At 48.3% G+C, this 16,998-nt stretch overlaps 1 protein-coding gene across 5 annotated transcripts in view; it reads right to left on the reverse strand.

Moving 5' to 3' along the window:
- Positions 1-16,998, reverse strand: part of BCL2L11 (BCL2 like 11) — a 49,568-nt gene that overhangs the window by 20,510 nt on the left and 12,060 nt on the right. For 4 of the 5 annotated variants that reach the window (XM_029068308.1, XM_029068298.1, XM_007662733.2 and 1 more), the window contains one exon: positions 5,094-5,206. In XM_029068308.1, the coding sequence (XP_028924141.1) occupies positions 5,094-5,206 (113 nt within the window). Of the gene's footprint in view, positions 1-2,046; positions 2,098-5,093; positions 5,207-16,998 lie in introns of all 5 variants that reach the window. The other variant, XM_007662689.3, reaches the window with a different exon arrangement.

The following is a 16,998-nucleotide window of genomic DNA, read 5'->3' on the forward strand; positions in this document are numbered from 1 at the left end:
ACGTGCCCAAGGTCACAGAGCTGACGAGTGGCAGGGCCGGGATTAGTACCCAGGTCCTTCGAGACTCCCACACCCGTGCGCTATCCACTTGGCCATTCTGCTTCCTTAAGGGCTTACACATTTGAAGTAGTCAAGCTCGTCTTGGGTAGAGAATGCGTCTGTTATACTGTTCTATTGTACTATCCCAAGCGCTTAATACAGTGCACTGCACACAGTAGGCGCTCAATAAATACGACTGAACAAAGGAATACTTGTGGTTTTTATTCTAAATACAAAGATTCATTCACTTTTGTTGTCTTTTTCCTTCTGCCCTATCAGAAAAATAACTTTTTTTAATGGTATTTGTTAAACGCTTACACTGGGGTAGATAAATATTCGCCAGGTGGGGACACAGTCCCTGTCCCACAAGGGGGGGGGGTCACACTCAAGACGGAGAACAGGGAGAACCTGGATCTTCCCGTCATTCCCATTAGATTATAAACTTCTTGAAGGGAGGGATAGTGACACTCTAACAGGGTATTAGGAAGTTTTGGAGGTTGGCACAAGTGCAAATCAGCCCCGTGACCTTTAATTGTTTCATGGGATAATCCTGTTTCTATTCCACACGTTATAGCAAAAGATGCAGGTCAGTTTTTAGTACTCGTTGCCAATTAAAATCAAATTCAAGTAAAAATCTGTCCGTTGTCCGTGAATGCCAAGCTGTTTCTAAAATCATGGAAACCAGATTACTGGCAAAAACACTGGAGAAAAATGTGACTTCTACAGAGGGACGATTACCATATTTACTCAGATAATTCCTCTCCCCTTCCTCCACCGCCAGATCTTTAAAGAAATAAAAGACACATTTATCTTTTTTTTGAAATGCAGCATGGCCTAATGGAAAGAGCACAGGGAGTCAGAGGACTTGGGTTCTAATCCCGGCTCCGCCACTTGCCTACTTCAGGCAAGTCACTTGACTTCTCAGGGCCTCGGTTTCCCAATCTGTAAAATGGGGAATCGATACCCGTTCTCCTATCTACGTTGATCGTGAGCCCCATATGGGACAGGAACTGTCTGAACTGATTAGCTTCAGCTACCCCCGCACGTTAATATGGCGCTTGGCACAAAGTAGGAACGTAATGACACAGTTATTATTTTTAGGACATAAGTCTTATACTCGGCCATTTCCCCTCTCTGATTTTTTCTAATGTCTGGGTCTCACTATAATCTGTAAACTCCTTGTGGGCAGGGCCCAAATCTACCAACTCCAGAGAACTGTACCTTTTCCGAGCCTTTAGAAGAGTACGCTGGGCACAAGAACAGTGCTCGGCACATAGTAAGCGCTTAACAAATACCAACATTATTATTATTATTATTATTAAAAGCTCTATCAATCAATCACATTTATTGCATGCTGTGTACAGAGCACTGCACCAAGTGCTTGGGAGAGCACGCTACAACAAACACAATTCCCTACATACAACGTGCTTGCAGTCTAGAGGGGGAGACAGATGTTAATATAAATAATTTGTACAAATTACACTGATTGATGCTCCTCCAGCTCCTTCACCGCGACGCTTAGCTCTTATGCTGATAGACTAGCCCTTCCCTCTTTTGGGGTTGCAAAAATGATGCCAAAAGATGGAGCAGTTATCTGAGTAAATGCAGTATATCCTGGTATTCTGGCAAATAACTTAGGTTACTTCTATAAGAGGAACGGACTTGTCCAAATCTGACGCAGCTTCACTCGGCAATGTGCCGCACTATTAAATGCAGCGAGAATTCATGAGGTCTGGTGGATAGGGCACGGACCTGGGAGGCAGAAGGACCTCAGTTCTAATACCGGCTTCAGTTCTCTCTGCTGTGTGACCTCGGGCAAGTCACCTGACTTTTCCCTGTGCTCCCTCATGTATAAAATGGGGATGGAGACTGTAAGCCCCATGTGGGACGGGGACTGTGTCCAATCTGGTTAGTTTATGTCTACCCCAGGGCTTAGAACAGTGCCTGGCGCATAGAAAGAAATAGCAGCTTACAACAAACAAGCAAATGCAGTGAAGTAGGGCTCACCATATCCGACAGCAACCTCCCCATGAAAACAAGACCTCCAGTCATCCCTGTCTGAAAACAGATACAAATGTGACTGGAAACTTAACCTCATTTTAACTTCAAAAATGGTCAGATTCATTCATTCATTCAATTAACCACGGATACGGGAATGACAGAGGGCCCGCGAGATAAAATAAAAATGTGTTTCTACAAATAAGAGCTCAAAAACGGGACTAAAAAGAAAGCAGTCAAGTCTGAGGAGGGTCCATCCCCGCCAATGGATTAGAAAACAGTCATCAGCAGATCCCCCAAGCAGTTGGTAAATAAAACCAAACAGCCAAGGACATCAAGGCATAACCAGAACATCATCTAATTGTTTGGTTAACTAGATCAACATTTGGGAAACTCCATTATCTATCTCAATTACGTAAGGGATTCAATAATTTTGTTTTTAAACACGAAATAGGAAGCAGTCACCGTTGTGGGCACGGAATGTGACTGTTATATTGTGCTCTCCCAAAGACTTAGGAAAGTGCTCTAAGAGCACGGGCTTGAGAGTCAGAGGACGTGGGTTCTGATCCCGGCCCCGCCACCTGTCTGCTGTGTGACCCTGGGTAAGCCACTTAGCTTCTCTGTGCCTCAGTTACCTCATCTGTAAAATGGGGATTAAGACCGTGAGCCCCACGGGAGAGAGCCTGATTACCTTGTATTTACCCCAGCGCTTACAACAGTGCTTGGCACTTGGTAAGCGCTTAACAAATACATCATAAGCGCTCAGTACAGTGCTCTGCACAAAGTGCTCAATAATTACGACGAATGAGTAAATACGATTGAATGATTGATTTGCTATGCCCTGAGTTCCCATCACTGATGGAGTGGGAAGATTGAGCAGAGCACCCCCAGCTACCATCCAGCCTACGATTCAATTCAATCACATTTACTGAGCGCTCACCCTGTGCAAAGCACTGTACTAAGCACTTGGGAGAGTACACCGTAACAATAAACAGACACATTTTCCTGCCCACAACGAGCTTAAAGTCTAGAGTCCACAGTCTATTAATTTTCCCAACCCCCAAATGATCCCAGAGGAGCAGGTGGGAGTCATGAGACCCCCACACCTGCCTATGCCTACCTTGCGGGCTTCTTAGAACCCCCCAAGCATGACTCTCTACCCTAATACCTCCTTTGGACTTCCTGAGACATCTCTTCCTCCCCGCTGAGAGGAATTTAACTCAAAGCAGAGTCCCAATCATTCCACCGGGGGAACAGAGTCGACTAAAGGCACACGCACAAAGGTTAAGGAGACCTAAGGGGACACAGTTAATGCGAATGCAAAACCCGTCCCGTGTCATCCCACCGACAGTCGTTTCAAGTCGCGATCGGTGATAAAGCCAAAGCGGGACATCCATAGCAGCCCCTGCTTTGAGTGCAGAAGTCTCAAGCTACAATCTCTCGTGGAAATGATTAAAAGGCTCTGGTGTCCCATGTACCAAACACCACCACCAACCATCCTAGGCTGAGAGAGAGACAACCTCCTGGGTCCGTTTGGCCTGCACTGGCCTCTTTTCTAACGCCCGCCAGACGACATCGCTTGATAACACTACTCCTCCTCTGGAGATGACCTTTCTTTCGCATTGTTTCTGGGGAATAGTTACTCAAGTCCCTTTCCCATCGTTGCGGGGCGGGGGGGAAATCTCTCCAAAAAAAGGAAGGAGAAAAATGATCACCCACCTCGTGTACGAGGGCAGAAAATCCAGAACCGAACCACATGGGAGACATGTAACGAAATAGGGAAAAGAACAGGCTTGACAAGAAACCCTCAAGGGCAGATACTTCAGAGGGGAGAATCGGGAGAATGAAGGAGACGAGACAAAAGAGGTTGACTTAGACATCACAAGCCCTCACAGGGCACACCAAAGATATTCAAACGTTGAAAAAAAACCCAAAAAAAGGTAAAATACGATGTTGGCTGAATTCATGAAGCTCCTGCAGGCATTACAGCACATCTAAAGCTACCATCGTGACTAGCTACTTCACATTTAGGAGGGCAAACCTTCATTCTGACAGAGAAGAAACCACACACGATCCGCTTCATTTTTACGAATTCGTCCTAGATGGCCTACATACAGAGCCTCTCTTCCTTACGCTATGAACGCTGATTTTTTATACACGTTAATAAAACTCCTCATATCATTAAACAAGATTAGTCTCTTGTTCCAAGTCACAGAGCGCTTTTCATTATTCAAGTCTCACATGGGCCAACATCATAACAACAACACTACTACTACTAATAATAAATAGGATCTCCGTGCATAAACAGTCTCGATTCGAGTCAATGGCCTTAATCTGTGGCTTCCGCTGAAAGTGTAACCATTTTGAAAATGAAGAGCCCTCTAAGGGGAAGGGGCAGAGTTGAATCTTGTAATAAGACCAGTTCTACTCGTTCCTCTAAAGTGACATCAAGCTGCTTATATTTTAAGGAATTTTGAGAACATAACACGTTAGCCACGTTACTGACTTCCTAGTCCGCGATCTTGTTAAATCATCGTCCACTAACTTCACTGGCTAGGTTACCCCTAAGCGGAAACTATACCTTTCCCTTTCCAAACGCCAGATAAAGCTTTACTGCTTCATTTACTCAGTTTTGGTTGAACCGGCAGAATCACAGAATCCAAGCATTCCCATTTTAATGAATTTATCTTTCCCTTGAATGCTATCGGAATGCTCTCAATTGATTTTGCCTCGTCCAAGGCTGTCAAAATCACAGGCTGAACGACAGTTATATTAAATTTGAATAGTGGGGAAACTTTCAATTGCATAAACCTAATACTTTCACGTCAACGGCACGGTGGCTTAAAAAAAATGGAATGAAATCCAATTTCTTGACATCTCAAAGTGCACTTAAAATAGTCGGCTCATCTGTTCTAATCTTAGGCATTATGTTGTAGAAATAATGTGGGGAAAAGGAGAGATGGCGGATGCATGTGAAACATCACTCGTTTCTGATGACATTAAGACCCTGGGGAGCAAACCCCTAAAAAGGGAACAGAAAATAATGGAAATTTTACCCTTCTTGGACAATAGGAAGCGTTAAACTCATCTCCAATTCGCCGTAACTCCTGGGCAATCCATATTTCCGGCCGCATATCTTCAGGAACAGACTGAGGCTGTCTAATGGAAGCTGCGTCGGAATAAAAAAGAAAATAAATTTGAAATTTTTTAGATGCACACAGCTAATAAGATACATTTCCGAAAGACGCTAACGTCATATCGTAACAAGAGTTTTCAAGACTCCCAGTGCTTAAGAACAAGAATGCAAAGGCGACAGAGAAGGAATAATGTTACTGTGCATTATTGGGTTTTGCGTGAATGAGTGTAAAGTGTCCTGGTCCAAGTAATTAATCAGAGTCTGTCCAATGTCAAGCAACATGCCGATATTCGGAGTCCTTAAATAAGTCTTTTAACATAGCATAAAGTGAACTCATTGCGGGCAGGGAACTTATCGACCAAGTCTGTTGCACGGTACTCTCTCAAGTGCTTAATACATTGCTCCGCACGTGGTAAACGCTCAGTAAGTACCACCGATGTCAACGGTATCGATGGGGAGGGGGATTCACAAAACGAAAATAAAAGCCAACTCCGTCGCCTTACGACTGTCCCTGAAATAAGTTTTGCAATGAAGACGTTCTGTCCAAAGAGGTGCTGGAGTCTTAAGGAAAACCTATCGAAGCTTTTTAAAAAATTTCAATGGTGAAAATTTCCCCAAAGTGTCTAAAATGACTGCATCATTCATTCATTCATTCAATGGTATTTACTGAGCACTTACTATGTGCAGAGCACTGTACTAAGCGCTTGGAATGTACAAATCGGTAACAGACAGGCAGTACTTGCCCTCTGACAGGCTTACAGTTGATTGCATCGAGAAATCTTGGACATTAAACCTACCTAATCTGAGAGACAGTTACAGCCACCCCTTGGTAGTACGACAACCTAGGGATGAGTCTGCCTTAGGTGAGGCTTAAATTCAAATCAGTAAACGGTCCAACTGTTGGTTCGTTATTTTAAGAGGGAGACGCAGAGGGGAAATCAGGCTGATCGCTAAGTTTTCACTGGCATTTACACCCCGTCAAACGAATGTGACGACAAAAAAACTGGGGGACAGCGAAACTTTGAATGGCTCCACACTAAGGGTGTACTCTTGATAATAATCTTGGCATTTGTTAAGCGCTTACTATGTGCCGAGCACTGTTCTAAGCGCTGGGGTAGATACAGGGTCATCAGGTGGTCCCACGTGAGGCTCACAGTTAATCCCCATTTTCCAGATGAGGTCACTGAGGCCCAGAGAAGCGAAGTGACTCGCCCCCAGTGGCAGAGCCGGGAGTCGAACCCATGACCTCCGACTGCGAAGCCCAGGCTCTTTCCACTGAGCCACGCTGCTTCTCAAAGCAGATGTTTGATAAAGCAGATGAAGCAGATGTTAAAAACATTACGATACTCAAGTGATGATGATAACAATCATGGTATTTGTTAAGGGCTTACTATATGTCAGGCACTCTACTGAGTGCCGGGGTAGGTAGTAGATAATCGGGTAGGACCGAGTCCCCGTCCCACAGAGGGCTCATCGCCTTACTCCCCCATTTTACGGATGAGGTAACTGAGGCACCGAAGCGAAGCGACTTGCCCTAGGTCAGACGGCAGACAGGTGGCGAAGCCGGGATTAGAACCCAGGCCCGTGCTCTAATAACGTTGGTATCTGTAAAGCGCTTACTATGTGCCGAGCACCGTTCTAAGCGCCGGGGTAGATACAGGGTGGTTGTCCCACGTGAGGCTCACAGGTAATCCCCATTTGACAGATGAGGTAGCTGAGGCCCAGAGAAGTGAAGTGACTTGTCCACGGTCACACAGCCGACGAGTGGCAGAGCCGGGATTCGAACTCATGACCTCTGACTCCCAAGCCCGGGCTCTTTCCACTGAGCCACGCTGCTTCTCTACCCACTAAGCCACGCTGCTCCTCTGAAATGAAATGAATACCTCTAGCGTAGCATTAGCGTTTTTGGAGTCTGTGCCGCTTATTTTTTTTTTTTATGGTGTTTGTTCAGCGCCCACTCTGTGTCAAACACCGTTCCGAACGCAGGGGTGGATGCAAGTTAATTAGGCTGGACACAGTCGCTGACCTGCATGGGGCTCACTGTCCAAAGCGGAGGGCAAACGGGAGAACCGAGGCACAGAGAAATGACTTGCCCAGGGTCCGCCGGCGGACAGGGAGCAGAGCTGGGATTAGAACCCAGGTCCTCTCACTCCCAGGCCCGTGCTCTTTCCATCGGGCCACACCGCTCCTCCCACTTATATTACGTGTCCTTTGGGAAGTCAGATACACTTTCGGCTGAAATTTGCTCACTTGGAAAAAGGGCATTTCACCAACGCCCTGAAGCGGGAAGCACTGAAGCGTTTCAAGGTTTCACGGCTCTTCGAGAAACGGGCAGGTTTCTTGATCCTGGTATTATCCAAGTCAACGAAACTAGCATCCATTCAGCACTTCCCCTCTCCCAGCGTCTTCCCTTCCTGGATCGCTCCTCTAACAGCGCACCACACGAAGATTAAGAAAATCAAACCAAAGCCTGGAGGAATCACTTCATAAACAAACCTAAGTATCACTCCGTCAAGACTCCCGGCACGGGGAGCAGCGTGGCCGAGCGGCTAGAGCGCCTGGGAGTCGGAAAGAAATAATGATAATAGAAATGAATACATCACAGATACGGACGTGAGTGCTGTGGGGTTGGGAGCGGGGAGGAACTCAGTGGGAAAGCGTGGCCTTTGGATCACCTTTGCCAGGAGCATTCATTCACTCACTTGGCTTCTCTGTGCTTCAGTGACCTCGTTTGCAAAGTGGGGATTAAGACCGCGAGCCCCACGTGGGACACGGACTGTCCACCCCGTATCCACCCCAGAGCTTAGATCGGTGTCTGGCACATAGCGTTTAACAAATGCCCCCCACAAAGGGGGAAAAAAAGGTGCAAGAAACATGTCGTGGAGTTCCCGGTCATCCCCTGCCTCAGAATGCTCCTGGCAAAGGTGATCCAAGGGCCACCCTGCCCTCTTTCCCACTGAGCTCATCCCCCCTCCCAACCCCACAGCACTCATGTCCACATCTGTAATGAATTTATTTCTATTAATGCCTGTCGCCCCCCTCGTCCCTAGACCGTAAGCTGGTCGTGGAAAGGGAACGTGTCTGTTTCTTGTGTTGTTCTTTCCCAAGCGCTTAGCACGGTGCTCTGCCTCCAGTAAGCGCTAAATACAACTGAATAAACGAATCCAGAAGCCCCCAAAGGGGCCCCCTTCCTGGACTTTATGTACCCTGCAGAACGCTAGACCGTAAGCTCACTGTGGGCAGGGAATGTATCCCGTTTATTATTAGAGTCTACTCTCCCTAGAGCTTAGCACAGTGCTCTGCACCCAGTGAGCGCTCAAATACAACCGACTGTCTTGGGGCATGATTTTAAAACAGAGCTGCAGAAAAAGAAGTACAGAGTAGTCCCGGACTGCAAAGTATGACAACCTTATTCATGCTTATTCTATTTATTTATCATCTGTTTATATTGCTGTCTGTCTTCCCCTCTAGACTGGTTCGCCGAGGAGAAGAATGTGCCTGTGTCATACCGTACTCTTCCAAGCATCTAGTGCAGTGCTTTGCACCCAGTAAGTGCTCAAAATACAATCGAATTTATTCATCTTTTTTGCTTTCTGATGCCAAACATGCAAATGATAAACTAATGGTCAGACTGCAGCGGGGATAGCCTAGTAAAAAATATCTTTCTGCTCATACCACTGCCGCCTCTGCATAACGGTCCCAGCTGGACTTGAGGAAATAAAACAGTTTGAGCCACGTGACTCTAAGGAGTGATAACCGCAGGCGTTAGGGAGCACCGGAGGGAGGAAGGGACAATCAACTGGATTTACTGAGCGCTTACTGGGTGCAGAGCACTGCTCTAAGCGTTTGGGAGAGTACACTGTAGCAGACACATGCCATGCCCACGACCAGCTTACAGTCTAGACGGGGAGATAGACCTTAATATAAATAAATTACGGATATGGGGGTAAGTGCTGTGGGGATGAGAGAGGGGTGAATAAAGGGAGGAAGAGGGACACAGAAGGGAGTGGAAGAAGAGAAAAGGGGGGCTTAGTCAGGGAAGGCCTCTCGGAGGAGATGGGCCTTCGATAAGGCTTTGAAGGCGGGAAGAGGAATTGTCTGTGGGATATGAATAATAATAATAATAATGTGGGTATTTGTTAAGCACTTAAGCTTAACAGTTCTAAGCGCTGGGGAAGATACAGGGTAATAAGGTTGTCCCACGGGAGGCTCACAGTTGATCCCCATTTTCCAGGTGAGGTAACGGAGGCCCAGAGAAGTGAAGTGACTCGCCCCCAGTCACACAGCTGACAGGTGGCAGAGCCGGGAGTCGAACCCATGACCTCTGACTCCGAAGCCCAGGCTCTTTCCACTGAGCCACGCTGCTTCCCTTGAAGAGGGAGGGGGTTCCAGGACAGAGGCAGGACAAGGGCGAGAGGTCGGAGGTAGGATAGACGAGATCTAGGAACAGTGAGAAGGTCGGCATTAGAGGAGGGATGGGGGTGGGCAGGGCAGGTAGGTGTAGTTAATTCATTAAAGCTGCCATGGCCAGGCTAAGAAGGGTGAAAACTCAACACACCAGGCTTGAGGGGGAGGGAGGAAGGCATGAGTTAACTCAGTCAGTACCACCTCTTCAGCGTCTAACTGATTCACCAGTCCCCCGTAGTAGTCGACACTTGGGAAACCGCCCCAGAAGGACCAAAATAATAATAATAATAATGGTATTTGTTAAGCGCTTACTATGTGCAGAGCACTGTTTTAAGCGCTGGGGTGGATTCAGGGTCATCAGGTCGTCCCACATGAGGCTCACAGTCTTCACCCCCATTTTACAGACGGGGGAACTGAGGCACAGAGAAGTGACTTGCCCACAGTCACACGGCTGACAAGTGGCAGAGCCGGGATTCGAACCCCTGACCGCCGACTCCCAAGCCCGGGCTCTTTCCACTGAACCACGCTGCTTCTCAGGACTCTCTTACCTTACCTCACCTCTTCCTTCTCCCCTACTTTCTTTTCTCCTGCTCCCCTAGTTGCTAAACTTTATTCTGGTGTCACAGCCCCTCCCCTATCTGGGGATTGCAATAATTAAGCAAAAAGAAAAGAAGAAAAAAATAAAGTGGGGCAATTATGCGAGTAAACACAGGACAGCAGATGCCAGACAGCGCTGTTTGGAGTGTTATTTCGATTCTTGAAAATTCCACCCATTTGGTTTCCGATTTTTCAGTTAAAAAAACTGTTTTTAACGCCATGTTGACGGTGCATGGTTTCAGAGCAACATGGCCTAACGGTGAGCCCATAAATCTGGGAGTCAAAAGGGCTTGGGTTCTAATCCCAGCTCCACCACCTGCCTGCTGCATGACCTTGGGTAGATCGCTTCGCCTCTCTGTGCCTCAGCTACCTCTCGTGTAAAAGGGGGATTAAGACGGTGAGTCCCATGTGGGACGGGGACTGAACCAACCTGATAACCTAGTATCTACTCCAGCATTTAAAACAGTACCCGGAACATAGTAGACGCTTAAATACCGTAAAAAAAAAAAAAAAAAAAGGCCTGCATTTTAAGAATTACGTCGCAAAGCGGATTGAAGTCAGTGATTACAAACAAAGCATTCTAAAAACAAGTCCTCTATAAATCCTTACTTTATTCTTCCGAAAACCACTGGAAAGAATAACTCATGACATTCTCCTTTGTTCCGGTGGTTGCTAAATTCTGGCGGAAAATCTATTTACTTTACAACTAAATAAGGATCAGGTAAGGATCTGCCGAGCGGTGAGGGTGGTTCGCCTAGGGCAGTGAGGTGCCTGAAATTGGTAGAGTGGCATTTATTAAACACTTACCGCGCTTACAGCTCTGTAAACAGTAAGCGCTCCATATTAGGCCTGACTGATTGATAGTCCGACCTTCTGGCTCCCAAATAAGAGAAAAATAATGGATAAAAATGGCATTTGGGGCAAGTCACTTCGCTTCTCCGGCCCTCAGTTCTCTCATCTGGAAAATGGGGTTTGCGACTGTGAGCCCCATGGGGGACAGGGACCGTGTCCAACCCGTTTTGCTTGTATCCACCCCAGTGCTCAATACAGTGCCCGGCACACAATAAGCGCCGAACAAATACCATAATCATTATTACCACCTCCTAGGCTGTAGCATCGGCCCACGAGATGGATTTAAAAGATGCACGTGAAGCGTCAATGGCTCTGCCGATCGGGGACTCGGGAAATTTTCCAAACAACTTACCGCTGCCATCGGTAAACTATCGAAGCCCTGCAGCGCTAAGCACACTGTGACCTTACCGCAGCGGTGCTACTGGAACCAGGAACCCCAGCTGCAAGTAACGCGTCCGTCAACTGATTAGTGGCGCTCACTGGGCGCTTCCTATGGGCAGAGCGCGCTGTACGAAGCGCTTGGGAGAATACGGTGCAACAGAATGAGCAGGAACGTTCCCTCCCAAGGAGTGCTTTTCCAATGATTCCATCTATCGGGCCGAAATCAAGAACACGGGAACGGCTAAAAGCCGTCCTCGAGGCCGGTTGATGCAAATGCCTTGGAATAATGACAACTGTGGTATCTGTTGAGAGTTTACTATGTTCCAGGCACTGCGCTAAGCACTGGGGTGGATAACAAGCAAATGGGGTTGGACACAGTCCCTGTTCCACGTAGGGCTCGGAGTCTCAATCCCCGTCCTTGTCGTCTTAAGCGGCCGAGCTGTGTCCGACCCGTAGCGACGCCACGGACACGTCTCTCCCAGAACGCCCCACCTCCATCTGCCATCGTTCTGGTAGTGGATCCACAGAGGTTTCCTTGGTAAAAATCCAGTAACGGTTTACCATCGCCTCCTTCCGCGCGAAAAACACGAGCCTCCGCCCTCGACTCTCTCCCGTGCCGCTGCTGCCCGGCGCGGGTGAGTTTTGACTCGTAGCAGACGGCCTTCCCCTCATCAGCCACTGCCCAAGCTAGGAATGGGACGGACAGGCCTCTGCTTGACTCCTCCTCCGGTAGTCGAGACTGGTAGAGGACCGGAAACTCTCCAGGTGTGACCCTGAGAGGTGAATCCCCGTTCTACAGATGAGGTAACTGAGGCCCAGATAAGGGAAGTAACTTGCCCAGGCCAGCAGACAAGTGGCAGAGCTGGGATGAGAATAATAGCGATGGTATTTAAGCGTTTACTATGTGCCAGGCACTGCTTTAAACGCCGGGGTAGAAACAGGGTCGTCAGGTTGGACCCAGCCCCTGTCCCACACGGGGCCCACAGTCTCAATCCCCATTCGACAGATGAGGTAACCGAGGCCCGGAGAAGTGAAGTGACTTGCCCAAGGTCACAGAGCAGACAAGTGGAGCCGGGATCAGAACCCAGGACCTCTGACTCCTAAGGCCGGGCTCTTGCCGCAGAGAGAAACTTGAGCTGCTCCTGATTATAACAAAATGAAGATCCTCTCCAAAGACCACTCTACTTCTTCTAGACGTTTGAATTTGTACTGTTGGCGACCGGTAGTAGTCGGAGAAGCAGCCCGGCCTAGTGGATGCGGCACGGACCTGGGAGTCGGAAGGACCTGGGTTCTAATCCCTGCTTGGTTATCTGGCTGTGTGACCTTGGGTAGGTCACTTCGCTTCTCTGGGCCTCAGTTCCCACCTGTAAAATGAGGATTAAGACCGTGAGCCCTTTGTGGGACAGGGACTGTGTGTCCAACCCGATTACCTTTTACCTCTCCAATTCATTCAAAAGTATTTATTGAGCGCTTACTATGTGCAGAGCACTGTACTACTACTACTACTAACAATATTGGTATTTGTTAAGCGCTTACTATGTGCAGAGCACTGTTCTAAGCGCTGGGGTAGATACAGGGTCATCAGGTTGTCCCACGTGAGGCTCCCACAGTGGATGCCCATTTTACAGGTGAGGTAACGGAGGCACAGAGCAGTGAAGTGACTCGCCCACAGTCACCCAGCTGACAAGTGGCAGAGCCGGGATTCGCACCCATGACCTCGGACTCCCAAGCCCGGGCTCTTTCCGATGAGCCACGCTGCTTCGCTTGGAATGTACCAATGCGCTCGGAATGTACAACTAATAATCCAAGCGCTTAGGAGAGTACCTGGCATACGGTAAGCACTTAAAAGCCATGATTATTATTATTATTATTATTATTCATTCCTTGTTGGTGCTCTCTTGGAAGCCTGGTCAGAAATCAGCACCCCACTGGGCTCCGTAGCTCATCTCTGACCACCGGCTTTTCTCTTTCCCCTCCAAGCACCAGGGCTGTGAGGGAGTGCCTTCAACACCACGCCTTCACCCTTCCAAATCCTGCCTCAAGCGACCAGCCCGAGGAGGCCGCTTTCATGAAAACGCATTCGAAAACGAAGGGCCCGTTCCAGAGATCGACAGACGGCGAGATCGCGGAGAGCGAGCTGCTGAATCCTATTGGAGAACTCAGGTTGAGGTCCTCCGCTCCCGGGTTCACGTTATTCTCCAAGGAGGAAATCCCCACATGAGTGCGGCTGTATTTATTTCTCACGGTAGAGTCATGAATAGGCTTAAGGCTCTTGACCCCGCTTCGATCTCGCCCACGTCCCGCCGCTGGCCTGGGACGCCCTCCCTCTTCAAATCCCAGAGACGACGACTCTCCCAACCTTCGCGGTCTTCCGGGAGGCCCACCTCCTCCAAGAGGCCTTCCCTGACTGAGCCCTCCTCTCCTCTCCTCCCTCTCCCTTCTGCGTCGTCCTCGTTGGCTCCCTTTACTCCCCCCCACCCCCTCGGCCTCTCGGCACTCACGTCCCTATCCGGAATCTATTTATTTCTATTAACGTCTGTCTTCCTCTCTGGACTGCGAACGACAGCGAACACGCCTACCAACCCCGTTATACCGTACTCTCCCAAGGGCTCAGTACGGTGCTTAGCACACGCTAAGCGTTCGAGAAGCGCGACTGATTAAATCCTCACTTTCCGGCTGAACTCTCCTGCTTATGCTGCTCCCCCAGCTTGGAGATTCTCCCCCTGCCCCACTCCTGACCTTCCCACTCTATTTCTCGTCTCTGTTTCATTAATTTTTATCCTTGGGCTCGAGCGATGAAGTCCAAACAAGGCCTAGCCTGAGCCCCGGGTGGGTTTTTGGCCCTGAGGTCCACGGACTGGTGGATAGAGCATGGACCGGGAAGTTGGAAGGACCTGGGTTCAGAATCCCCGGCTCGCCACTTGTCTGCTGTGTGACCTCGGATGAGTCGCTGCACTTCCGCGTACCTCGGATGCCTCATCTCTAAAATGGGGATTAAGCCCTTTGAGGGACAAGGACCGTGTCCGACCCGATGAGCCTGTATCTCCCCCGGCACTTAGCACAGCGTCTGGCACAGAGCTAGCGCTTAAGCACTATAGAAAAATGAAGGTCTCCCATCGACCGTCACCTCTCGTCCCACAGCTTCACAGTTCCTGCCTTGAGCCAGGCTAATCTGCAGCCGTCCCCAAGGACGAAAGACCCGCAAATAAACAAAACTCGGGTCACAAACCACAGAACTGAGAGCAGGCAGGCATGTAAGCCTCAAGTAAGCACAACTGTACAAGGTGAAATGCAGCCGTAATGAAAAGGCTAAATCGAGGTGCTGCTCCGCTCAGCTCCAAATTGGTGCCGTGGAAATCAAATGATCGGCAATGGAGTCTAAACAAAGTACAGGAAATCAAGTTAAGAACATTAATGGGTTCCTAAAATCCCCAAGTTCCGACCGTAAATACTGAAAAAGGTAACGGGAAACCTACGTGTGGTTCCCCGATCGAAAAGCAGGGTAAGACGTTACAATAATCAAAGCTCGTTGCGGGCAGGGAATTCATCTACAATTGTAGACGATTTTTTGTGTTTGTTATGTGCTTACTGTGTGCCGGGCACTATATTAAGCGCTGGTGTAGATACAAGTTTATCAGGTTGAACACAGTCCCTGTCCCACACGGGGCTCACACTCTTAATCCCCACTTTACCGACGAGGGAACTGAGGCCCAGAGACATAAAGTGACTTGCCCAAGGTCACACAGCAGACGAGTGACAGAACTGGGATCAGAACCATCACAGTCTACATTAGCCAGTCTCTGTTCGGATTCCTAGACAATCAGTGGGGGCGGTTTCTAAAAACAGGGAAGGGGGAAAGGGGAGGAAGGGGAAAGGAGAATTAAAGGAAAGGGGAGGAAGGGGAAAGGGGAGGAAGGGAAAAGGGGAGGAAGGGAAAGGAGAAGAAGGGAAAAGGGGAGGAAGGGGAAAGGGGAGGAAGGGGAAAGGGGAGGAAGAAAGGGGAAAGGGAGGAAGAAGGGGGAAAGGGAGGGAGGAGGAAGGGGGAAGGAAAGATGGAAGAGGAAAGGGGGAGGAGGAAAGGGGAAAAAGAAGAGGAAAGGAGAAGGAGGAGGGGAAGTGGGGGGAAAAGGGAAGGAGGAAAAAGGGGGAAGGAGAAGGAATCAAGAATGGGAGGGGAGGGAAGAGGAGAGGAGAAGGAAGAGGAAAGGAGAGGGAGGGGAGGGCTGGCAGGCCCAGAGAGAGTCCTAGAGATAAAATGCCAATCTCAATGGTAGAGTTCAAACAGCCCCATGTTTCTAAGGGGGTTTGGGACTGAATGTTTGCCTTTTGGAAAAAAAAAAAGTCACTAGCCCCTGGCAGCCCACATTTAGGCTGAAGTCTAGTTTCCCAGCAGCCACACCTTTTGAGCCCAAGAGTAAAAGGAGGGAGCCAACAGTATAAAAGTCACCAGCACCTGATGAAGGTGTGCAAAGTGATACTGTAACACAAACACAATCATACATCAATTTTCAAGGGAAATAATGGATTAAATACAATTATAAAAAAAAAACCCCAGGTAGGAAACAAAGCTTCTATTTGTTCAACTTCGACAAACACGGTTGAGCAAAATCACAGAGCCGAACAACCGAACCCAAGAGAATCACGATTTAATGCAAACTACTTTGAACGCACTCCAAAGATTAGAGGGATAGTGCTTGGCTCTAATCCTATTGGGAAGTTTCTAAATTCAACTACGTCTGTTTGCTTGACTTCCTTGTTTTTCCCCCCTTTATCGGAGTGAAAACTAATACACATCAACATTCCCAATACAGCTGCATCGGAAACAAACCAGACGCTAGCACTGTTCCGAGCTGTCATTCAGCAAAGTCATTCAGATATTCGATGGAAAAGTGAAAGGAAGAGAAAAGTAAGCCATTTCAAGTGGAAAAAACCCCAAACGATAAAAACGGGCCGTCTTTCTTAAGACAGCATTGGCGTTTTCGCTACTCACCGAACATCTCACAGCCTGGCCTGAAATCTATTGATTGGACACACGTCCCTCTGGGCAAATTGCTTTTCCAACCCTTAAGCTAATTTGAAATCATCAGGGCTCAGCAATTCAGGAAATTAATATCGTGGTTAAGTGGTTGATAGTGAAATCAATCTGGGGTTTTCAGAAAGGCCTTTCTGTACTGTTGCCAGCAAATGCAGGAAGATCAAAAAAAAATCGAGAGTGTCAAGTCATAATTAGCCCAACAGTCAAACATAAACTTTCGAAGTGCATTTTAACCCTCCAAAGAACTAGCGGCAAGAAATGATCCCAGTCACCGTGACACTCTGATGCTCTTCGAGATCAGTCGAAGAATCCGCGCGTGTTTGCACCCTCCTCTTTGGTTCTGAACCGTCTCAACTCCCCAAGAGAATAATTTCAAGAGGCGTCTGTACTCTGGCATCTCAGATGCAGACGATTACTGTCTCGATGCCTCTGAAGAGGGTCTCCTCAACCGACCTTTCTGCCTCTATTCGGTAGGCATTTGGCCTTTTTGAAAATTAGATTCTCAAGGCCAGGCAGTCTCCCTTACGAGCTCTCTCCTTTGATGATTACTAGT

This window comes from Ornithorhynchus anatinus, chromosome 1 (assembly GCF_004115215.2).
Source record: "Ornithorhynchus anatinus isolate Pmale09 chromosome 1, mOrnAna1.pri.v4, whole genome shotgun sequence".
NCBI classification, from domain to species: domain Eukaryota; kingdom Metazoa; phylum Chordata; class Mammalia; order Monotremata; family Ornithorhynchidae; genus Ornithorhynchus; species Ornithorhynchus anatinus.